General features: G+C 40.9%; 1 protein-coding gene across 3 annotated transcripts; it reads left to right on the top strand.

Moving 5' to 3' along the window:
- Positions 1-1061: 1061 nt before the first annotated feature.
- LOC109033408 (uncharacterized) lies at positions 1062-21648 on the top strand. 3 transcript variants are annotated; one of them, XM_072304896.1, is made up of 5 exons: positions 1062-1220; positions 3399-3464; positions 6210-6545; positions 8953-9116; positions 12114-12485. In XM_072304896.1, the coding sequence occupies exons 2-5, from the start codon at positions 3436-3438 to the stop codon at positions 12272-12274; spliced, it is 690 nt and encodes a 229-aa protein (XP_072160997.1). In that variant the 5' UTR covers positions 1062-1220; positions 3399-3435; the 3' UTR covers positions 12275-12485. The 3 variants fall into 3 exon arrangements, with proteins under 3 accessions (XP_072160997.1, XP_072160996.1, XP_018901552.2); XM_072304895.1 differs by having other exon boundaries at positions 6205-6545; XM_019046007.2 differs by lacking the exons at positions 1062-1220; positions 3399-3464; positions 6210-6545 and adding exons at positions 17169-17673; positions 20167-21648 and having other exon boundaries at positions 8968-9116; positions 12114-12520.
- Positions 21649-23194: the final 1546 nt, after the last annotated feature.

Genomic DNA, 23194 nt, shown 5'->3' with positions numbered 1-23194 from the left:
GTCCCGGGTTCAATCCCTAAGGTAAGTAAAAATGTCTAATCTTCAAAATCGGGTAAATTACGTCCCAGTAGCTTCATTATTATTATTTTTCATGGTTTCAAAATTTATTTCCACAATTAACCCTTTTCCACCATCCCCTAGCTGCGAACCCCTAAATTTTCTATAGCCGGCGATTGAGAATTCCTACAGCCAGCCATAGGAATTCTCAATCGCCGGCTATAGAAAATTCCTATCGCCAAAAGGCCATGTTTCAATTTACCATAGGATTTTTCCTATGGCCGGGCTATAGGTAATTTGTATGGCTTATTTTTACCAGGGGGCGATTTAATTTCGATTTTATCGACGCAAATTGATCGCAGTTTGATCGAACCCAAAATTGCTATGCGTATCGCTTTAATCGCCATATCGAAATTTTTAATGCTATGATATCTCATAATATTGCCACCGATTTAATCGCGATATCCAACCGATAAAATCGCTATTTATTGTAATCACTGCTACTCGGGTAAGTTTGCTGCATGGGGATGGACTAACTATGACTCTCGTCTTGTGAGTTGCCGTTAGTTACATATTGCTTACCTCTCTTGTGCATTGAAACCACCCGCGCTTCCACCAATAGAATCACTCCACTTTTTCTTTGTCGCCTTTGTCTATATCCCTTTGTCTATCAATTTCAATACCTTTATTCGGAAGTTGCCGGATTGTTTCTACCAAATTATTTATCTCCGAGGCAAATTGTGATTAGTTTACTTTCAAATTTTCAGAAATGGTGGATTAAATTGTGGATGAACTCTGTAGCAATATCGAGGGAAAATATCCATGCATTTTCAAGAAAATGCTGCTTTTAGCATTAGAAATAATTTTGAAACGTCGAATGTCCAACCGGCTTTTTTCCTAAACGCGTCAAAAATAATAAATCTGAATCTACGAATCACTCTGTACATGGAGATGATATCACTTTCTCAGGATAAGTAAGTTCTATTAATTTCAAATACGCCCACTTTTATAAAGATAATTTATTCTTATCTCGGTTTTTATTCTCTGTACTGCGTTCTTATCACTCATTTTGTGGGAGTAACGATTTTCATGCATTGAACTGACTCTCAATCAGTTTCCTGCTGAACTTCGACTTACAAAGTCGTGATTAACAAAACTAGAGCCTTAGTATTGTCTCGTTTAAAATGTTGCAGCTCCTTTTATATCTATACATCATTCCTCAGGTAAGCGCAATCGAAAACACACATTTGGTAACTTGTAGGAAATTAAGCTAAACATTGGCCTTTTTTAATTGTCGATTTGGGCAGCCAGCCTTCGAATAAACTGAATAAAGGCACTCCACGAAGGAGGATCTTCGAAACTCGCCCAGTTCCAAAGGAGAGTTTGGGGAGGTCCCAAAGTATCACAAGGGGGCTCGAAGGACCTCCTCCCGAAAATGTTGAAAAATTGAGTCGTCGTAGGAGTAATTTTATGGAGCTGTTCCCACCGAAAAGGTTATTGATCCAATTACAATTTGAAAGATATGTCATACACTTTCTTACCGAAATCCGTCACATTTTTATGGGAAGGAAGGCGAGGAGATTTCTATAGGTACCCCCCCCCCCCTCTGCCCTTTGGCCCACTCTATTTCTGGCCAATCTCATCCATGAAAGGATGTATTGCATAGGGAAACTGATGACACAAGTGTTTGCTCTAAAGTTAATCACACATTACATAGTGCTTCCTTATTGCAAAATGTAATCTAGTTGCAATTTTCTGAAAATAAAACCCCATAATAAGAAAACCCTCCATTATAATTGCGTCAACTCGTGCGAGAACAGCTGAAGTCCTTTTTTCCATTTTGTGAAAAGTTTAATTCCTAAGACTCCTTACATTTAAGGTTTACGTCCTATAGGAGGTTATGGGATCTGGATTTTGAGATTTTTGAGATTTGGTGATGAGGGTGAAGATTAGCTTAAGGACACTACACAGGGAAATTTAAGAGTCCCTTCCACCCCCTTTAACTTTTCACCCAATTGAGGCGCAAATTTGAAACTTGGAGAACGTTTCTAGGTCAAAGAGAGCTGCCCTCCAAAAATTCTCAAGGCTTCTCCCTTGGAGGAGAGGGGAACGGACCCATATTTTTTCAAATAGAAAGTCCCCCTGCTCGAAAGCAAGAGGATACTAAACCGGTGCCCCGCGTATTAGGGGTGGCGGGAGGGGGAGTTCGCTGTACGCACCCAAAACCTCCCCCCTTGCGTTATTTCAGGGATTCATGCGCATCTAGTTTTTTCTTCTTTTTTAGTGGCCCGCGCATTCTCCGCGGAAGGCAAGTGTATTTCCCGACGCGGGAGTGGGAGTCATAGATTTGTAAGCTTTGCGATCTATCGATTGATCTGTCATTTAAACCTATGGAAAAAGATCGATAAACAGGGTATTCGCAACGAACGCCTTAATCATCGATTCTTTACCATAGCTTCAAATGGGGATATATCGATAATCGATCACTAGCGCCTCGCCACAAAATTGAATGACCTTAAGCCACTGTGCCGTGATCAGTATTTCCAAGAACTTCCTTCTTTGACCCACTTTGCGACGAAAAGTTTGTCCAAAACTTTCCTTCCCTTGACCCACTGTGCGACGAACAGTTTGTCCAAAACTTTCCTTCCCCTGACCCACTGTGCGACGAACAGTTTGTCCAAAATCGTCCTTCCACTGGCCAACTGTGCGACAGCCCTCTGCCCCGCCCGTCATGGAAGTTCAAAGCTCGCCATTCTAAAAATGCTGGGCCGATTTCGTTCAAATTCAATACCAAACCAATCCTGGGGGGAGGGGAGCCACAACCCATGTAAATTTTAGCTTAAAATATTCAACTCAACTCAACTCAAGTAATCTAATGGACAAGATTTGACCTCACCCCTCTTCGAGCCTTATCCTTCAAAATCCGTTACTTTAAATTTCAAATATTTTTTCCCAAATATTTGCTCTGAGAAGGCTCTAAAAAATTAAAAAAAGTTTGGTCAAAATATTTTGCAACGTAAAAAAGATAGAACTCCGCAAAAATTTGAATGCCTTTAGAAGGCGGATATACATATTCACACAAAAGCCACTGTCAGAGAGGTCTCAGTGTTGTAAATTCTCCTCTTGTTCTCTGTCGAAATTTGTCGATCCCTGAGGATTCCATTTTACATCGCTAGGATTGATATTAGTTATAACGCTTCATTAAAACATGGATCTGATTCCATTGAACCCAAAACTTTGCCTATGTACAATAACTTCCGCAGATAAAACGAGCTTTCATTATTCGAGAACTTCAAAAGTCCGGATGATGACTGGCTCTGCATTCTGTAAATCCTTGCCATATATTGGTAAGTTTAATAATGCATCTAATTCTGTTCATTGGTTTTTTCTCGTGTTTCTAGATGAATGGATTCTTGGTGCTAGACGATTCCGATTCCAATGAAACCGTGCACTTACAACCTCTCATGGTAAGCATATTTCAAAAGCTCACAATTCTTTCCCCATCTGATACCTATAGCCATATTGAAATCGAAAGTACCAAATCACATGTGCGATTTTTGACGGCGTTGAGATCGTTGTAAGGATGACGGGTCGTTTGTAACTAAAGATACACCGAAAAAAAAAGGGAAGTTAAATTAACATTCTGAATGTAAAAAAAGTGTGCGAGAACTTATAAATGCTGAATTACCCGCCACAGCACTTAATTTTACATCTTGGCATTGCTGAAGTAACTGCTGTGGCAGGTATTTTAGCATTTTGTAAGTTCTCGCACACTTTTTTAACATCCAGAATGTTAAATTAACTTCAATTTTTTTTCGGTGTAAGAATGTTGACAATAAGTAAGAAATATAAGCAAATGAAGATATTTATGAAATTTTGCAATGTACATATATTAAACTGTCGTAATATATAAAGACACGAGTAAATGAGAAAAAAAGGACTAAGAAGTGGCCCGAATACTGAATGTAACAAGGTGGAGCAATGGTGCTGGGTCCATACCATTTCACGGGGAAATCAAAGCCAAGAAGTCCCAATAATTATAATTAGAGTCAAAAATAAATGTTTTTTAACTCTAATATGTACCGGTACAAAACTGAGGAGGGGAGAGTGTTCAACTCAGGCTGTTTGCATTTGAATATCAAGTTGGAGCGAGAGATCTATTCCGATTTGGGTCTTTTTAGACCTAATCAGCAGATCACACTCGTCAGTGAACCCAACTTAAGGTGATTCGATGGACGCTATATTTTGTGTCAGAACGGCATGCGATATATCGCATCAATTGGTTCCATTTTTTCAGCTGCTCGTTAGTTTTCTCAAATTTGGAGATCGTAATTCTGTTTTCAGGAGACTAAAGTACTCACTTACCAATATTAACACAGAAATTCAACGTGATAAAGGCGTGGTTTTTTCAGAGAGAAAATATCGCATTCGAGTGCAGTTTCGATAGCGGTATCGAATGCGATGTTTTCTCTCTGAAAAAACCGAGCCTTTATTACGTTGAATTTCTTTGTTGAAATTGGTAAGTGATTGCTTTAGTCTCCTGACAACAGAATTGCGATCTCAAAATTGGAAAAAAATGACGAGGAGCTGAAAAAATGGAACCAATTGATGCGATATATCGCATGCCGTTCTAACACAAATTATGACGTCCATCGAATCACCTTAACATGCTACAAAATCCAAGACGGCATTAAAATGCCGGCATGGATATGACCCGAGGCAATACACAAAAGTGTGATCCCCGCACCATCCAGATTTACTTACTTGCCGCCCATGGGCTGCCTGTATTTTGCCACCCCTTTTCTCATTCGTGGGCGCATAAGGCGCGTTTACTCGTGTTGGACACATTTTTTGCGAGAGCCCTGTCAACACTACTAGGAAAAGTTCATGGAACTTTTCGCGAAAGTTAAGTTCCGTAAACCTATCTCTGCGTGGGCAAGGCCATCCATTTGTACGAAATGAACGAAAACATTATGAAAGGACAAACTTAAATCTGGTTTAATAATTTTAACTTCCGCCTCCGCGCCGCGCTGACCACACTGTGTTTGATGCAATGCGTATAGTATTCCTACAGTCTTGCATGCGCTGTGCGTTTGACGCCGACCGCTGCTGAACGCACTGTGTTTAACGCAATGCGTGAAGTATTCATGCGGTCTTGTAGGCGCTATGCGTTTCACGCCGCCCGCTGCAGACCCCAGCGACCGCACTGTTTGACGCAATGCGAGAAGTATTCATGCAGTCTTGTAGGCGCTAATATGTGTTACATGCCGACCGCGCCACGCCGCCGCGCCGAAGGAGGGTTTCTCCTTTTCATTTCAAGTCCTCGTCATCATTTCTCCTCCGCCAATTTGGCCTTCCAGGCCAAATTGCGTGGTCGGTTTCTCTCATAACTCGACTAATGTGGTGCTGTCTCTTGTATCACCGAAAGACGACAAAATTAGAAATATACTCTCAGGAAATGAGAGATTTTGTCACCTTTTCTCGTTTGTAATTCTTTCTCTGAATCCGGCTTTTTTTACACCTACATTTAAAAAAATTGCAGAATGTGCCGCCTCTTAAATTTGCCGCCATGGGCCGCGGCCCATGTGGCCAACCCCTAAATCCGGCCCTGCGGGAGGCTAGTGGAGGGTCTCTCGTCTCTGAACATAATCTCCCCAACTAGGAATAACCAATAATGGAGATGTTGCATGTGTGAGGGATTTGCGATTTGACCATTGATTATTACGTAAAAGTTCGCGAGAAACACGATGGTCCCACTGGTTTTCTCTGAAATCATCTCCCAAGCTCAAAAAAAGCTCTCAAGTTGAGGCCAAAATGGAGGGGATATCCCACCCTACCCTTAGAGCCCGCCTCTACATCAAAACAAACTGTCCACACATAGATAGGGAGCAAATAGGTACATTATAGCAGGGTCGCCACTTTATTTGGGGACTCCAAAACTGAAAACACGGCATCACTGCTGATGTATTTGCTCCCTATCTTTGCACGGAGAGTTCGTTTTGATGTAGAGGTGGGCTCTCAGGGTAGGGCGGGATATCCCCTCCATTTTGGCCTCACTTTGAGAGCTTTTTTTGAGCTTGGGAGATGATTTCAGAGAAAACCAGTGGCACCATCGTGTTTCTCGCGAACTTTTACATACGAAACAACGGTCAAATCGCAAACTCCTCACACATGCAACATCTCCATTGTGTCTAACATTAATTTAAGGTTAGTCCGGAAATGGACGGCGTGAAAAATGGGAACCTGGGCGCCATGATCGACGCCCACCCTTCATCAGCTCATGCTCCGGAAACACCCCTGAGCAAGGATGACTACGGGGAGCTGCGGAAAACCGGAAAACCCGTGGTCGACAAGAGCTTCTTCATCAAACTCGTCCTCCACGAGCGGGTCCCTGTCGTCCTCATCACCCGACCTCGCCGCTTCGGGAAATCCGTCAACCTCTCCATGCTCAGGCACTTCCTAGACTTCACGGAGAACTCTACCGCTCTTTTCCAGCCGGGGAGTGAGATCGCCCGCAGCAAGATCTTCTGCGTTAATCTCCAAAACAGGTACCAATACTTTTTTTTTTTTTACTGCTTCAAATGGATTGCATTTTGCAAAAAGGAACCACTAGCATTGCAATGATGCTAAGATTTTGTAACCTCATCTTTTGCAATACAATTGCGGAAATCGTGAACAACTATGAAATTTAGATGGTAATTTTTGTCTCAAATTTACAGTTTTTAGCGAGTAAAATAGAAACTATGAATGGATAATCGGGTTTTTCCTCCAAGACAAAAGAAGTCGCACAATCTTAGCAATATTGCAATGCTAGTGGTTCCTTTTTGCAAAATGCAATCCAAATAGCCCACGAGGGCTAATCCTTGCGCGTTAGTCCTGTCCCCCCTGCATCCCTACACTCAAAAAAATGTATGACTCTGAGACCCATAAAAAATGGCTCAGAGATCCATAATTTCTAACCAAAGTGACTTATCGTCTACTGTATGGCTTTCTGAGCCATACCCTATTTGTCGTGAACCTATAATCATGGCTCCACGAACTATATTTCATGACTCATCCATAACTCGGCCGGTAAGTCACTCTTCCCATACTTGTTCTTTGAGTGTACAGCCAGTCCCAGGCAACTATTGTTTGAGACCATCAAACTCGGGTCGCATGGCCGGGAATCGAACCCGGGACCTCCCGATCTTAGAGCTAGCGCTACAACCACTACCAGTGGCGTGGCGTGAATTGCGATATATCGATTGTTGTGCCATTTAAACCTATGAAAAAAGATCGATTATCAGGGTGTTCGCAGCGAACACCTTAGTAGTCGATTCTTTACCATAGCTTCAAATGGCGAGATATCGATAATCGATTATTCACGCCAGGCCACTGACCACTACACCTTGGGAGGCCGACAATACTACCGAGATAGGCAAGAGAGCCGTAACTGCAAAACTTAAGCAGCAATTCTCTACGGAACAATCGCGATATTTTTAAATTAAGTTGCGATTAATTTTATGATTTTTTAGCGATAAAATCCCTAGGATCATTAAAATCCATGGAGTACACAGCGTCGTAATACGATTGGGAGAGCTGGGACCACTTTAGACATTTTCCAGGTCCTGAATTACACGACTCCTGTACGCACATTAAAAAATCGAAAAAGAAACTCAGAAACCGAGAGACACGAGAGGAGCTCAAATTTTCCGCAGATTTAAAACGCCCCGGTTCGCGTGGAACCGAATGATGTCATCTGGCACCAATCAGAAGCGAGTACGGGTTTCTACGACTTCCTTCAAATGTGTCTCAACTTCTCTTACGTGGAAACAGTAGGAAACTCGAAAATTTATCCTCAGAATCAAAAAACTGAGTTTCATTCATGTTATCTGAACTTTGAAAATCACTTCTTAACTTGAAATCTGTCTACAAAATGTGTGCATATTTAAGTTCCTCGGTTCAGGAAGTATTATGCTACGGCATTTACTTAATTATAGATGCAGACACATAACAAAAGCCATTTCGAGTTTCATGGCAATTTTATAATACCGAAATGGCTCACGTGTATCAATTTTGGTCCGTGCCATGATTTATTTCGTGAAGAATCAGGCTCAAAGATTCGCTACTTACCTAGATTTATGAGGTAGGTAAGGAGTAAATCTCAAATTTTGCCAATGCGCTCATCGTGATTTTTGTACCATCTTCTTTTTCTTTTTGAAGTTTTTTATAAACCCACGTTTTTTTATAGAAGGGCGTGTATGACTTGCGATGCTCTGACATCTTGAACTTAAGTGTTCTTGTCAGTCTACAACTGGCCTGACCGATTTTAGTCAGAATTTTCCATGTATACTAACTCTCTGATTTTGTTTTAGTCCATTTATAATTCAGACGAAGGAGCATGTTCTTTAAAGAAAAAATCATCCTTTCAAATATGTGATGTTCTTCGTTCAATATTATTAATTTGTAATAAGTGTTGGTTTCTCTGTCTGTGTAGATATCCGGAATTTTTATCACCCGGATTAGTCCAGCCCCAGTACCGGCAGTTGCGAGTTGCGTGTCCTATGCATATCGACTGTGAAACTGCCAAACCACGTATCTCGGTTTGCGACGTCACAGACTTCCTGTCATACTTTATTTTTTAAATGAAAAACTACTTAACGTCCAGTCTTGAAAATTTCTGTGATTTTTCCTCTTCGTGCGGAGAAAATTCTGTAAAAATTTCAAGGAATGATATTGATTTGGTCTACTTCAAAAAAATAGAATGTGAGCGTAGATTTTTAAACACCGCAAACGAGATACGTGGTTTGGTAGTTTCACCGTCGATATCTCATTTAAATGATAGTGTAAAGTTAAATAACAATTCTTACGAATGTACAAAATAATGAGTAAAAATTGTTATTCAGGCTCGATGAAATTTCAGTTTTCGTAATTTCGCAAGCGTTGACAGTGTCACTTGCTTCCATGCCTGAACAGATGGCCGGTGGTGCATGTGGATCTCACGGATCGGGACTCGACGACTTTCGTGCAGGCTTTGAACCGCGTCAGATCCACCATGAGCAGACTCTACAAAGATTTTACGTTTCTTCTGAAGGTCCTCGACCCGACGGAGACGCAGCAGTTCAACACAATTCTTGCCGGTAATCCTCTTTATTCTAATAAAATTATTTTTAGGACGCTCGATGGACGGGTTGAGGAATGGGAGTGAGACGGTCGATGGACACACCGAGAAAAAAAAACACGGTTATTCAACGGTTGCGCGGTTGTAATGTCACACGGGATTCCACCAGTGGCGTGGCGTAAATTGCGATATATTGACTGTTATGCCATTTAAACCTATGGAAAAGGATCGATAAACAGGCTGTCCGCAGCGAACACCTTAATAATCGATTCTTTACCATAGGTTTAAATGGCATAACAATCGATGTATCGCAATTCACGCCACGGCATTGGATTCCACGGTAGTAGAATCGTGGATTTTGGTAAGATTATTGATGAGCATAGTAGAATAACCATGCTCGTAGTAGAATTATTGTGCTCAGGCCCGCCACAAGGGGGGGGGGGGGATACTGGGTCCCTGGCTCCGGGGCCCGGGCTCAGGAGGGGCCCGTGCCACTGGTGAAAAACCACTACGAATTCACATGTAACCCTTGTCTCGTAAAGAAAAGTGAAAAATTTACCCTAAAAATTTCGCAAAAGGTGAATAAATTTTCAAAAACACTCTAGGGCACTGTGGAATTTTTCTTGCTTCTTTAAAGATTTCTATCTGTTTTCTAGATTTTTAGTATAGATTGATATTTTTAGTAACTGCGTTTCATTTTCTTCCGTCGTCGGATGCTAAGAGTCTCTAGTCTGGGAATCCTCGAATTCAATGGCTCAACTTCCTTGCCACGGACGGAAAGGGGAGTCCAGGGGGGCTTGGACTCTCCTAGAATTGAAAATAGTATCATCTGCCCCTCCCCCCCCCCCCCGAAAAGAATTTCCAGTTGTTTTAAATACAACAATCCGAAAGTATTTTGTGCTGAAAGTAAAAAAAAGGCGTAATTATTCTGCAGAAACTGATGGAAAATCTCCGCCATGGGAGCTTCATAATGCGTCCAAGTAGATTTAAAATTTTAAAAAATTCCCTGGAGAGGCCCCCGGACCCCCTCTGTGGTGGGGGCCCGGGCCTTAAAACTGGTACCAGGGCCCGAGATGGGATGTGGCGGGCGTGATTGTGCTCACAGTAATATCAAGGTAGACATGGTAGCATAACCGCGTTAATCATTATCATCAAAACCCGCGGCTCTACTACTTGGAATCCCTTGTGACATTATTACCGTGGTAACCATAGAATAACCGTATTTTTTTCTCCGCGCAGGAGTGAGAAAGGGGAGTTCAAAAGTCAGACATTTTAATAGAGAGGGTCTTTACTTTCAGAGGCTTTTTTGTTTAGTCATGGACAGCCATACGTGGCCCTCTCCAGGTCGACTTCCAAAAAAGGAATAAAAATTCAGAGTAAGGAGAAAGTCATTAAGAATATTGTTTGGCGGGAAATTTTCCTTTGAAAAATCGTTTTGTTATTCGATTAAAATTATCTGTTCATAAACCGCCAACGGGCGATTTCGACGATTTCGCTGGCCTCGAAGCTACCTTTGGGGGCGCGCAGCGCTCCCGGGGTTGGGCTGCGTAGCGGCCAGGGGGCAGAACCCCTAGTATTTGATTAATAGATACTGTCCATACCTAAGGTATCTTGATTTAAGGCCTTGCAGACTTCTTGTCATGCTTCACAATTTTAGCGGGAAAAACGTTCGACGTAATGAAGTGATGACTTTCCATTATTTTCATTTCCCGTGTGTGAGAATGAGTTGATGAAAATTCAAGGAAATTATATTGATTCTCCCCCATCCCTCCCAAGGAAAACAAGAGAGGTGAGGAGAGTTTGTAATATTGCAATCGAAAAAAGTATTTATGGTATAGTTTCCCTCCATCGATGTGTGGCCGTCCACAGAAAAAGGACTGGGTTTTATTAGTCTGAATGAACGCAGAGCAAACCATTTATTGTTCCCTTTCAAAATCATAAAAAATGCCTCGGCAGACGCCCATCGATTAATCGGTTAATGTGAAAGCTAAAAGACTTAAACGCAGCGTTTAAAAAAAAAAAAAAAAAAAAAAAAAAAACCTTCAAAAATATCCAGGATTCCAGGGGTTAGACTTCTTCTCCCCCCCCCCCCTTTTGCTATGTAGTTGAGTTTTGTTTTATTTTTCCCAAAATAGGTTAGTGTACGAATTGTACAGCCATGAAAACAAACACAAAATCTTAGACTTGAAAAGCTATCTATTAATTATCATCATCTTTAGCATATTGGTTTGATAGGTACTCTGATGTAGTTATTGGTAAGTGCTATATTTATTCTACCATGTCATGTACTTGTAATCGTTTTGAAAATCTTCTTCCTCCTATCCTGCTACGAACGACTAGGGCATAGCCCTGTTTGTCAGGTCATCCAGTATCGAGCACAATAAAATATATAAATATTACACATCTAAAAATTACTAAAAATAAAGAACTCGTATATATTTAGCGCTTTAGAGCGCTCTGCGACTCCAAATCGCCATCGGAATCGATCCTCCCACAAACCATCGGGCAGATTACACCGCCTGATATCCCCCTCCACTCCCTCCCGCCAACCTTTTACTGGACGTCCACGCCGCCTTCTTCCGAGAGGTGCCCAATCAAATACCTTTCTGGGCAACCTACCATCTGCCATTCTCCGCACGTGGCCATACCAAACCAGCTGCCTGGTTTTGATATCGTGCACAATATCTTCCTCAACTCCCGTCAATAAAGAACTGAATTAAGAACTCAATAAAGAACGCGTCAAATCAATAAAAACAGCATAATATCTTCAATCATCCTCAGGAGAAGAAAGCCAGCTCTGTGCCCATCTCTCGGGCGGAAAGCGGAAGGCGGAAGGCGGTTAGGCGGAAGGCGGTTAGGCGGTTAGGCAGTTTTGAAAATGAAAATGATACATACATATAAAAAATATATATTTTCATCAATTTATAATGACATTTTGAACATGCATTGGTGACTCTCACACGTAGTACACAAGTGTCTTTTTTAATCATAATTTTGTTAATATTCAACTTGGCAGGTAACGGCACAGAGTCTGAAACGGCGTTCGCGATCGTGGATTTGATGGAGAACCTGAAGGACCGTTGCAAGTCCAAGGTCATGCTCCTGATAGACGGCTACGACAGCCCCTCGTGCAGGCGTTCCAGTACGGGTACTACGACCAGATGGCCTACTTCTTGAAGACCGCGTTGAACACGGCCTTTAGGGCCGAGGAGGTCATGCAGAAAGCGGTCATCATGGGTATGCTGCCAATCGCAAAGGACATCCTCATGGAGGGCCTACAGCAGAAGTATGTGACGTACCCCTTCTCCAGCTACGACTCCTATTTCGGGTACTTCGGGTTCCTGGAGAATGAAGTTGAGGATCTGATCAGCCGTTATAAGTACTCGCCGAAGCTTTTCTCTGAGATGAGCGAAAGATATCGAGGTAAGTAAAGTCCACTAAAAAAAAAAAAAAAAAAAAAAAAAAAAAAAAAAAAAAAAAAAAAAAAAAAAAAAATTACTTTCGGGGTCTCAACAATTCCTTATGGACAATTATTAGGGAGCAACAGTCATCACCCAGTTTCGGCTGTTGACTTACCTTTATGGTCGATGATGAGCTGCGGATGACGTCATGAGCCAAACAACTTTTCCAAACGTCGGCCATTTTTGGCTTGTTTGCAAAACGGAACTGCCAGCACGTTGTTGAACATCAACCATGTAGGTAAGTCAACAGTAGAATGCTGAAGTCCCGAAAGTAAAAGCTCCCACCATGGCCAAGATACTAGTGGAGGGTCTCTTGTCTCTGGCTATATGGATCGCGTTAAACAGAAAGGAACCAAGCCGCATCAGTTGTTGCCAAATTTAACTGGGAAATTTAATTTTTTCAAGGGAACGTTTGTGCGGATTTGTTTGAAAATTTTCAGGAATTTGCTTCGAACTATGCATAAAATTCACTGAGACTTGCACAAAAATCTGCAAAAACGTCTTCGAGTAAGAAATTAAATCGCCCAATTAAATTTGGCGATAGCTGATGTGGCTTGGTTCCTTTCTGATGAACGCGGTTCTTAAAGACATACCGTCCGTTCCGGGCTCAGAGGCCGAAACTTCCGGGTGCTGGAGCCGTAGCTTTGAGTTCTCCGGGTATTACGCACGGAACTTTCGGCCTCTGAGCCCGGAACGTGGACGGTATTTCTATACATATGACTCGTAAGTACGGCTTCCACGGCGGGAGTTTTTTTTTTTTTTTTTTCAGTGTGTAGGGGCTGCATACACTGCCGTGCTAAGGAAAACACGGCACAGTGGATTGAGTCATTTCGAGATGTCGGACAAAATGTAGTAACTTTCAGCTCATGACTCCGTTTATACAAAGCATTGAGGTTTTGAAAAAGACTTCACTGGTTTCCTCGTAAAATTGTCCTCTAAAAGCACTCCTTGAAATTTCAAAAGTGACGAAATAAACATCAAAATTTGCAGTTTTAGTCAAAAATTTCATGGTCAACCTTCTTGATTGGTTCGATTCACTGTGCGCCGCATGAGAGAATTCGAATGTTGCAAAATTTCCTCTCAGAAAATATTCAATTTTGAGGAAATTCATGAATATTTTTCATCGAAATTTTCAGACGTTTTAAATCAAATTGCGAATAATATTCTCTGAAAAATTGAAAGTTAAGTGTCGACCAATTTTTCCTTAAATTCGTGATTTGTCGAAGGAAATTTGGCAACGTCTAGAGGCTAATACAGCGTTTTTCCCTGGCACGGCAGTTTAGTGGAGCATGTCATGAGGCTGGACATGATTTAAAATCTAAAAGCTTATTTGTTCGTGCATACAATACGAAGAGCTTAGAAGTTGGTTCTGTCGGGTTTCTCGGGTTTCTAACTTCATTTCTTGAGGACCGGTCCAGGTAATATTCGGAATTCCATATTTCAAAATCAAATCCCTTACCCCCTTGAAATAGTAATTGTAGTAGGTACTCTAAATCACCGATAATTCGATTTTTTCAATCAGGTACCCTTTTTTTGTATAACGAAAAATAGTTAATGTAGTATAGGTACTCTAAATCACCGGTAATTCGATTTTTTCAATCAGGTACCTTTTTTTGTATAATGAAGCACTGAATATTATAGTATGTTTGCTATTACATTCATTTGTATTTCACATTGTCGCGTCTATAGATGGACGTCATCAGATGGCACTAACAAGGTAGAATTTTGTGGGGAGCCAAAAATAACGAGAACTTTTGAGGGGCCGAAAGAAATTGATTTGTTGGAGATCTTGAAAAGTTGAAACATAAGATTCTACAAAATGAAGTCACACAAACAGGGAGCCGATAAGCAAAAAAGACTTCGCGAAGCTCCGAGGGTCGTAGGTGGAAAAGGACGCCTAAAAACATGCAGCCTACGCTTATATAGACTTGCTGACGTCACCAGCGCCATCACAATCGAGTGGATCGAGCTATCAGTTTCAAGTCTGGTCATTAAATGCATAGGTGATGGTTGGATGATAAAGCTATAAGAACTGGGAATGAAACAGAAAAGCTCAAATCCAGTCATCGGTAATGAACAAATGATAAATATTTGAAATAGAGACTTTTAAGAGAAAGCGCGTGACGGCTCTGGAGGCGAACGCGACACGCATGTACTCGACGAAATAAAAATAGTCCGATCTTGACAACTCATTTTGAGTAACGAATTTGGAAATTATCATACGTCACACTCGAACTAAATTCATATAAAAGTCAAAAGGAATAGATCTGAATCCGCGTAACTGTAACGGCAACCCAACGTTGCCTAATCGCCTTCGGTTTAACTAGAATCAGCCTAACTGTATTTTGCGTTACCTGCTTTCCTCTTATGTTTAATTTTTCAACAAAGAAAGATACTACTGAACACCGTCAAACTTTTTATAAATTTACGCCTACATAATGAATACTATTCTGAGAAAATTTCGATGGACTGAGCGACATCTCAATGACAGCATATGGCAGAGCATGAAGGCTATTTCCATTTAAATCTTCCGTCGCATTTCTAAGGCGCAATGATACAACTATTTGAACTCTCCGGAATGCGTGAGGTATCACGCCGCATTTGAAGGCGTTTTCAAAACAGCCAAGTTCCGATACCCGGATTATCGTTTTGCATAGTTCATATTCTTTTCTTTTATTCCGTACCACTTGTTTATTTTTAATTCTCGTATAAAAACCACCCATTTGCTAAATACAATTCTAGCTGGAGCGCACTTCAGCTATGCATTCACCACTGCAAAAATGTCAAAGGAAATCGACAAGCGCAGCTTGCATGAAGGTATTTCCATTTAAATCTTCCGTCACATTCTTACGGCGCAATGATACAACTATTTGAACTCTCCGGAATGCGTGAGGTATCACGCCGCATTTGAAGGCGTTTTCAAAACAGCCAAGTTCCGATACCCGGATTATCGTTTTGCATAGTTCATATTATTTTGTTTCCATTTCTAACCACTTGTTTAATTATAATCCTTCTATAAAAACCTCCCATTTGCTAAATACAATTCTAGCTGGAGCGCACTTCAGCTATGCATTCACCACTGCAAAAATGTCAAAGGAAATCGACAAGCCCAGCTTGCATGAAGGCAGGCCCGGCACAAGGCGGGAGTACTGGGTCCCTGGTACCGGGGCCCGGGCCCCGGCGGGGGCCCGTGTTACCCGTGAAAAACCACTACGAATTCACATGCAACCCTTGTTTCGCAAGAAAAAGTGAAAAATTTACCCCAAAAATTTCGCAAAAGGTGAATAGATTTTCAGCAACACGCTGGGGCACTGTAGAATTCTTTTTAAATGTTGAAAGAAGTATACTTCTTGGAAAATGTTAATCTATTGGGCAGACCAAGGGGGTGTATCTGCCCCCCCCCCCCATTTAATTGTAAGAATTTCATTTTCATTTTTTTGCGAAAGCAAGTTGACTTCTTAGTCATCAGGTTAATTTTATATTAACCACCAGTTGTTTCAGAGGGATATATACTACATTATAGCACCTTCTTAGACTGCAAGGAAGGCGATATGTCTCGCCTAATTGTTTTTATGTATTTTACTTTAATAAACTTACATTCGTAAACTCAAAAAAAAGGGGGGCGTATCTGCCAATGATAGATTGGCCTTATGGCCAGTCCAAGCCTGGGCAACTTATCCAGAGACAAGAGACCCTCCACTAGTATCTTGGCCATTGTGGAAGCTTTTACTCTCGGGACTTCAGCACTCCACTGTTGACTTACCTTCATGGTTGATGTTCAACAACGTGTTGGCAGTTTCGTTTTGCAAACAAGCCGAAAATGGCCGACGTTTCGGAACCTTGTTTGGCTCATGACGTCATCCGAAGCTCATCATCGACCATGTAGGTAAGTCAACAGCCGAAACTAGGGTGATGACTGTTGCTCCCTAGTAATGGACCACTAGACAAGGTACGAATTTCAGCATTCTGATACATGTTTCTTAACCAAAATTTCGCGTAGAACACGGTGCACTCAACGAAAATTACCGAAATCAACTCCTTCCGAAGATATTTAATGATTCTTAATGCGTGAATTCAAACCATCCGCTCATGAAAACTCAATGCTCTGCGTGATTCACACCGAGCGCTAAACGTTATCATGACAGTCTCTGCGATATAAAAATCTGGCAACCTCGATCTCAACGCTTTGGCTCAGCTATAGCAAATGACTTATAGTTTGAACAACACATGGTGGGAAATGAACATTGCTCGTTTGAGAAGCTTGCTGAAACCGTTGTAGTGGGCGATTTGACTCACGTAGAGCTTTGAGTTTCTTGTCAGCGGGCGGTTCAAATTCCTCGTAACCAATGTGAAATAAAAACGTTAATATCTTCGTTAGGAGTTGGTTTCAGTAATTTTCGTTGTAAGAATCGTGTTCTACGTAAAATTCTCGTTAAGAAACATGTATCAGATTGGTTAAATTCGTACCTTGTCTAGTGGTCCATTGTCCATAAGGAATTGTTGAAACCCCGAAAGTAAAAGCTTCCGCCTGTCGCTAGGAGGCCAGTGGAGGGTCTCTTGTCTCTGAACTTATCTGACGACACCTCAATGACCTTGTGTTTTCTTTGAAGGTTACTTCGGCGGTGAGGAAATTCTGTACAACCCGTATTCCGTCATCCATACCCTGGAGAAGAAGGGCTTGGTCAACGATTACTGGATTGCGACCGGGGTGACCGCCAAAGCTTTGAGTGACGTCTTCGAGACACGCGGGGTCATACCGATGATCCAAACCCAACTTCTCCTGGAGGGTATTCCTCTGCACTTCGTCTTCGATTTCGAGTTGAGCATGGCTGGCGCCAGGTACAGCCTCGACTCCTTTTGGACGCTGGTGGTCCACCACGGGTTCCTCGTTCTCGACCACGCGGAGAGCTCCGTCAAGGAAGGGAAGATTAGTTACGGGTTGAAGGTGCCCAACGAGGAGGTGAAAACGGCTCTGCGGTCGGCCGTGGCGGGGTACTTCCAGAGGAGGCCTCTACCAAAATACGAAGTGTTCGTCGAGAGTGTGAAGAACAGGAGTTACGCTCGGATCCAGGAATGCTTGCAGTCGTATATGAACGTCTCGGGGAGGTTTTTCAGGTAAGACAAATGTGAAGAACATAATTTAGTGTCGAAGATGAATCGATATTTTTCAACGGACCATATTCGATAGAGTCCCTTTATACCCAAAGTTAAGACATCTTCGGAACAACGTCTCGGGAAGGTTTTTCACGTTAGACAATTGTGAAGAACATAATTTAGTGTCGAAGATGAATCGATATTTTTCCATAGACCATATTTAATGAAGTCCTTTTATACCCAGAGTTAAGACATCTTCGGAACAACGTCTCGGGAAGGTTTTTCACGTTAGACAATTGTGAAAAAAATAATTTAGTGTCGAGGATGAATCGATATTTTTTCATAGACCATATTTGATAAAGTCCCTTTATACCCAGAGTGAAGACATCTTCGGAACAACGTCTCGGGAAGGTTTTTCAGGTTAGGCAATTGTGAAGAACATAATTTAGTGTCGAAGATGAATTGACATTTTTCAACAGACCATATTCGATAGAGTCCCTTTATACCCTGAGTTAAGGCATCTTGAATATCAGCTACCATGGCCCTTGGGCCATGGTGTCACAAAAGTGTGCATCCGAGCGCACAATATTGAGGGATAAGGATGAAGAATCCTGCGATGTCTGTCATCCAAAAACAACACCATCAACAAAACTGATCAAAACCTAAACACAGAAATTGCAATAAAATAAAATGAGAATGATTTGTGAATAATTTCATAATCTATTCTCATTTTGGTGCGATGAAAATCACAATTTACTCTTGATAATAAATCACAATTAGATTATTTTCCCATTATTTTTGTTTACATTCGAGCAACCGCCATCTTGGTGCACTTTTTTGTGACTCCATGAGTCGAAAACCAATCAGAATTGGATTTTTTTTAGGCCACTTTCAGCCCAACCAAGCCCAATTGCGATTTATTGCAATGTAACTGACTTTTTTCCCCATTAAATTGCAATTTATTTTCACATCATTTGGTCAATAAATGCCGATTTTAAACAATGAACAAAGTGAGTTTCATGTGTCAGAAGATAAAAAATGTGCAGTGCAATAAAAATTGCAACTTATTTCAATTTTATTGCGATTAATTTTAATGAGCCGTGTGCCTTCACTCATAGTAGATAGGCAATATACGCAACACTCCGATGCACACGGGAAAAATTAAATTGCTGATATAACAATCTTGTAGTTAAAAAAAGTGTAGATTTTACAACAAAAAAAAAACCAACTAGCTTTTCCCTTATTGTAAAATGTACATTTGCAGCGCTGCAGTCACCTTTTTTTAACAATTGAATTGTTAAATCAGCAATCCATATTTTTCGGTGCAGTACCAATATTTTTACCATGAAATTGGACCGAGTTTATCAGAAAATAGCCAACCCAAATTTTCGAAAAAACTGAGTTAAGAATGTTTTTGAGTTTCACCAGCCGTACATTTTCTCCTGCCAAAAACTGAAAGTCGAAAAACAGAGATTACTATGTGAAAAGAGGCGTTAAAGTTTATTCTTTACATTGAGCCTTATGCAGGAATAAAATTTCAAACCTCTTTTTCTCAGTTTAAACTTAACGTGGATTGGTCCTTTCTGATGAATTCGGTCCAATTACAATTCATTTTAAGCTGTACTGCTGTGCTAAGGAAGAACGCCGTATGAACATATGAGAGTTGCCAAACCTTCGATAAAATTTTAATATTTGCAGAAAAGTAAGGGAATTTTTGCTTTGGAATTTTCAAGAAATTTAGATCAAAATACAAACAATATTCTCTGAAAAATTGGAAGAAAAACATTCATGAGTTTACCAGGAAATTCGTGTTTTATCTAAGAAAATGTGGCAACGCCTGATGGCTCATACGGCGTTTTTCCTTAGCACGGCAGTGGACTACTTGGGTCTTAGCCATCGCTAAGAAGCAGCGCATCTTGGCTCGCGAGCAAAAGTTTGTAATAACAGAGCAATTTCTTCGACATGCGTCTGAATGGAGATGTTGCATGTGTAAGGAATTTGCGATTTGACTGTTGTTTCTTTTGTAAAAGTTCGCGAGAAACACGATGGTGCCACTGGTTTTCTCTGAAATCAACTCCCAAGCTCAAAAAAAAGCTCTCAAGTAGAGGCCAAAATGGAGGGGATATCCCACCCTACCCTGAGAGTCCACCTCTACATCAAGACAATCTCTCCATGCAAAGATAGGGAGCAAATACGTTGACAGGGCTGCCACTTTATTTGGGGACTCCAAAACTGAAAACACGGCATCCCTGCTAATGTATTTGCTCCCTATCTTTGCATGGAGAGTTTGTTTTGATGTACAGGTGGACTCTCAGGATAGCGTGGGATATCCCCTCCATTTTGGCCTCAACTTGAGAGCTTTTTTTGAGCTTGGGAGTTGATTTTAGAGAAAACCAGTGGCACCATCGTGTTTCTCGCAAACTTTTACATAAGAAACAACAGTCACATCGCAAATTCCTCACACATGCAACATCTCCATTGTTTATAAGAAGGATGTTCTCTCGCATTTTTCAGGTTCGATAAGCTGCAGGGATTCGAGGAATTCTTCATGAAGTTGCTTGCCGGTTTAAGTAGAGACTACAAGTCCATCTCGACGGAGTTGGACGGTGACACTCTCACGTTTAAACTGGGCGAGAGTGAAACTCTCGACGCATTGGTTTTCTCTGTTAATTATAAAAGTAAGGACGAGATCAAGGAGAGTTTGGCGAAGAAAATTTTGATCAAAGTTTGTCATTTTGTGAGGCGGAAGAAAGTCCCTGAGAAGATGGAGCTGTACTCGTGCCATGGCTCTTACTTCATGACGCTGGACGTGCAGAAAACGGATGAAAATGCTACATGAGCGTGCGAACAAGATTCAACAACTTGAGACAAACAATAAATTGGACGTATTTCTATCAAACGGAACTAAGCGCCAATTTGAGTTCCTTTTGAGGAATTTAGAATGCCGGATAGCGCGTTCTGTCAAACGAACCTAAGCGCCATGGAAAAGCATTGCGAGTATAGGACGGAATAAGTCGGACGCCCGATTCCGCCGCCAATCCAAGCCCCCCTCTACCTTCCTCACCCTATGGTCCATTTGATAGAAATACGTCCAATTGTATCTTCGTAATAAGTGTAGCCAAAAAAGCTTTGTGGGAGCCGGGCAAAGGCAAGAGACCCCGCTGGCCTCTTGGCGACAGGTGGAAGCTTTTAATTTCGGGGATTCAACAATTCCTTATGTACAATATTATAGGGAGCAATAGTCATCACCCTAATTTCGGCTGTTGACCTACCTGCATGGTGGATGATGAGCTTCGGGTGACGTCATGAGCCAAACAAGTTTCCCGAACTTCGGCAGTTTTCGGCTTGTTTGCAAAACAAAACTGCCAACACGTTGTTAAACATAAACCATGTAGGTAACAGAATGCTGAAGTCCCGAAAGTAAAATCTTCCACCATGGCCAAGATACTGGTGGAAGGTCTCTTGTCTCTGGGGCTGGGTACCGGTCCAAAATTTCCATTTCTTCGGTTACATTTGGTTGATTGCCTTTCGGTCAGAAGCAGCGGAACGATCTGGTTGATCCAGAGGCGGATCCAGCAATTTGGCAACACCGGATTCCCTCAATTTAAAACAATGTTAAATAATCGATTCTTGTAGGAGCACTGGGCCCTCCAAGCATCGATACATTTCCATGGGTTTAAATGGAGAAAAACCATGTTGCCAATTTGCTGGACCCGCCAATGGGTTGATCAACCAAAATCTTAGGTTACCCTCCGAACATCGAGTGTCCCACTTACATAATGTACCCATGTTTCCCTCAAAAATATTGATCAACAAATTCAAGGAAGTTTTCAGGAAATTACGTTAACTAAAAATTCAAAGGAAAAATAAAGGACGGGATAAATTCCAAACGGAAAATATGTGGTCTCGCACTTTAGCCATCAATATTTTATTTGTTCTGATGTGCATATGTTTTTCTTAATTACAAGAAGTGCATTAATTTAAAGATTCATATAATTGTTTTTATTTCTTTCCCTCTTTTTGGCTTGTACATGATTCCCATTCGATCTTTTCTACGAATTGTTTTAATTAGGTATAAAACATACGTATATTATTACTAGAAGCCTTAGTATTAAAAGTGAATAAAAGGAATTGGGGAAAGTATCAACGTTAAAGAGTTCCATATCCCTTTCCGAGTGTCATAGTAAACCTCTAGTCATCATCTGCCTATCCGTTTCATTGGCTCTCTTACGCTATTAGAAAGTGTAATAAAACAAATTAAAGCAGCCAAACGGTTCATATTGACTCTTCTAGATGGCGTCAGTGTATATAACACTGCTAGAAGTTATGAATAAAGCCAGTATTTCAGTAAAACGTGTTGGAACCCAAACAACCGAAATACGACTAAAATAATTGCAATAGCGTGTAGTAACATGACTCTTAATGATAATGGCTTGAATGGATGATTTTTTTGATGATATTTATAGATAATGGACTTAACAACAAATGTCTTAGGAGCATAGTGATGATGAAAGTACAAGAGCATTACACCCAGTTTGCGACATAGCAAATTCCCTCTCAAGCTTCATTTTCTCAAGGTTAATGAATAAACATCAGAGAACTTTTTAAACCTATTAATTTGTTTCCATGTTATAATGTGTATTTTCCCTTTAAAAAATAAATTAACCCGGAAATTTTGAAACGTTGTATCCGAGATACAAGTTACGTTTAGCCATCAAAAAGTAGTTCCGAATAGTTCAACCACATTCATGCAATAACACCTATACAGTGCTTGGCGCACAGTTGCAGTCGAGCGTAGCGACACGTGCTCTAACCAGTTCGCCTTCAAATACTTGAATAGGCAACTTTAGTGGCTTAGGAGCAATTATAGTTGCTGCCAGTATGTTCATAACGTAACTAGACAGGGTAACAAACTAAGGAAATATTGTCACCTTTCGGCCAAACTATCGCAAGCCCCATACGATATTTCAAAATGTCCGCCACCATTTTCTTTTTTACAGAGAAATTGTTTGTTAAATCTGTTCGAAAATCTCACTGAATTTTATCGGCAACACAAGGAAAATTCAGTGAAATTTTCGGACAGCTTCGTTAAACAATTTCTCCGTAAGAAAATAAAATGGCAGCGAAAATTTTGAAACGTCACATGGCGCTTGTGATGCTTTCACCGGAAGGTGAGGGTATGTTCTATAACATATTTTACTAACTGCTGTAATAGCATTTTATTTTAAACTATCAAGCAGAATACTGTGGATGAATTAAACTATTTCCAAATTCATCTTATTTTTAAGAAAAACGCGCACACGTTTCCGTAAACATCAATTCTAAGTTCAAACTCATAAAACCAGCTATGGAATTATTTTTTCTGTATGCTAAATTTTTCTTGGGAGGCTCTCTAAGTTTCGCAAACTAGAGGAGGGAAACCATTTTTTTAAACCTAACACTGATAAGTTATCGAACAGAAAAAAAATGTATTCAATGGTCGCTTTATCTTGCATTGATTTTGGCTTTTTCGCGAGCGAGAAATTAGAATTCACCAATTCTA

This window comes from Bemisia tabaci, chromosome 10, assembly GCF_918797505.1.
Source record: "Bemisia tabaci chromosome 10, PGI_BMITA_v3".
NCBI lineage: Eukaryota > Metazoa > Arthropoda > Insecta > Hemiptera > Aleyrodidae > Bemisia > Bemisia tabaci.
The sequence above is the reverse complement of the archived record's forward strand: the minus strand, read 5'-3'. Positions and strand labels throughout refer to the sequence as shown.

Bases quoted from the DNA above. Each gene is read 5' to 3' on its own strand.
- LOC109033408 (XM_019046007.2), top strand. From the start codon at position 12,259: ATGGCCTACTTCTTGAAGACCGCGTTGAACACGGCCTTTAGGGCCGAG. The intron at 12,521-17,168 runs GTAAGTAAAGTC...TTTTCTTTGAAG, and splicing joins GATGAGCGAAAGATATCGAG to GTTACTTCGGCGGTGAGGAA. The intron at 17,674-20,166 runs GTAAGACAAATG...CGCATTTTTCAG, and splicing joins GTCTCGGGGAGGTTTTTCAG to GTTCGATAAGCTGCAGGGAT.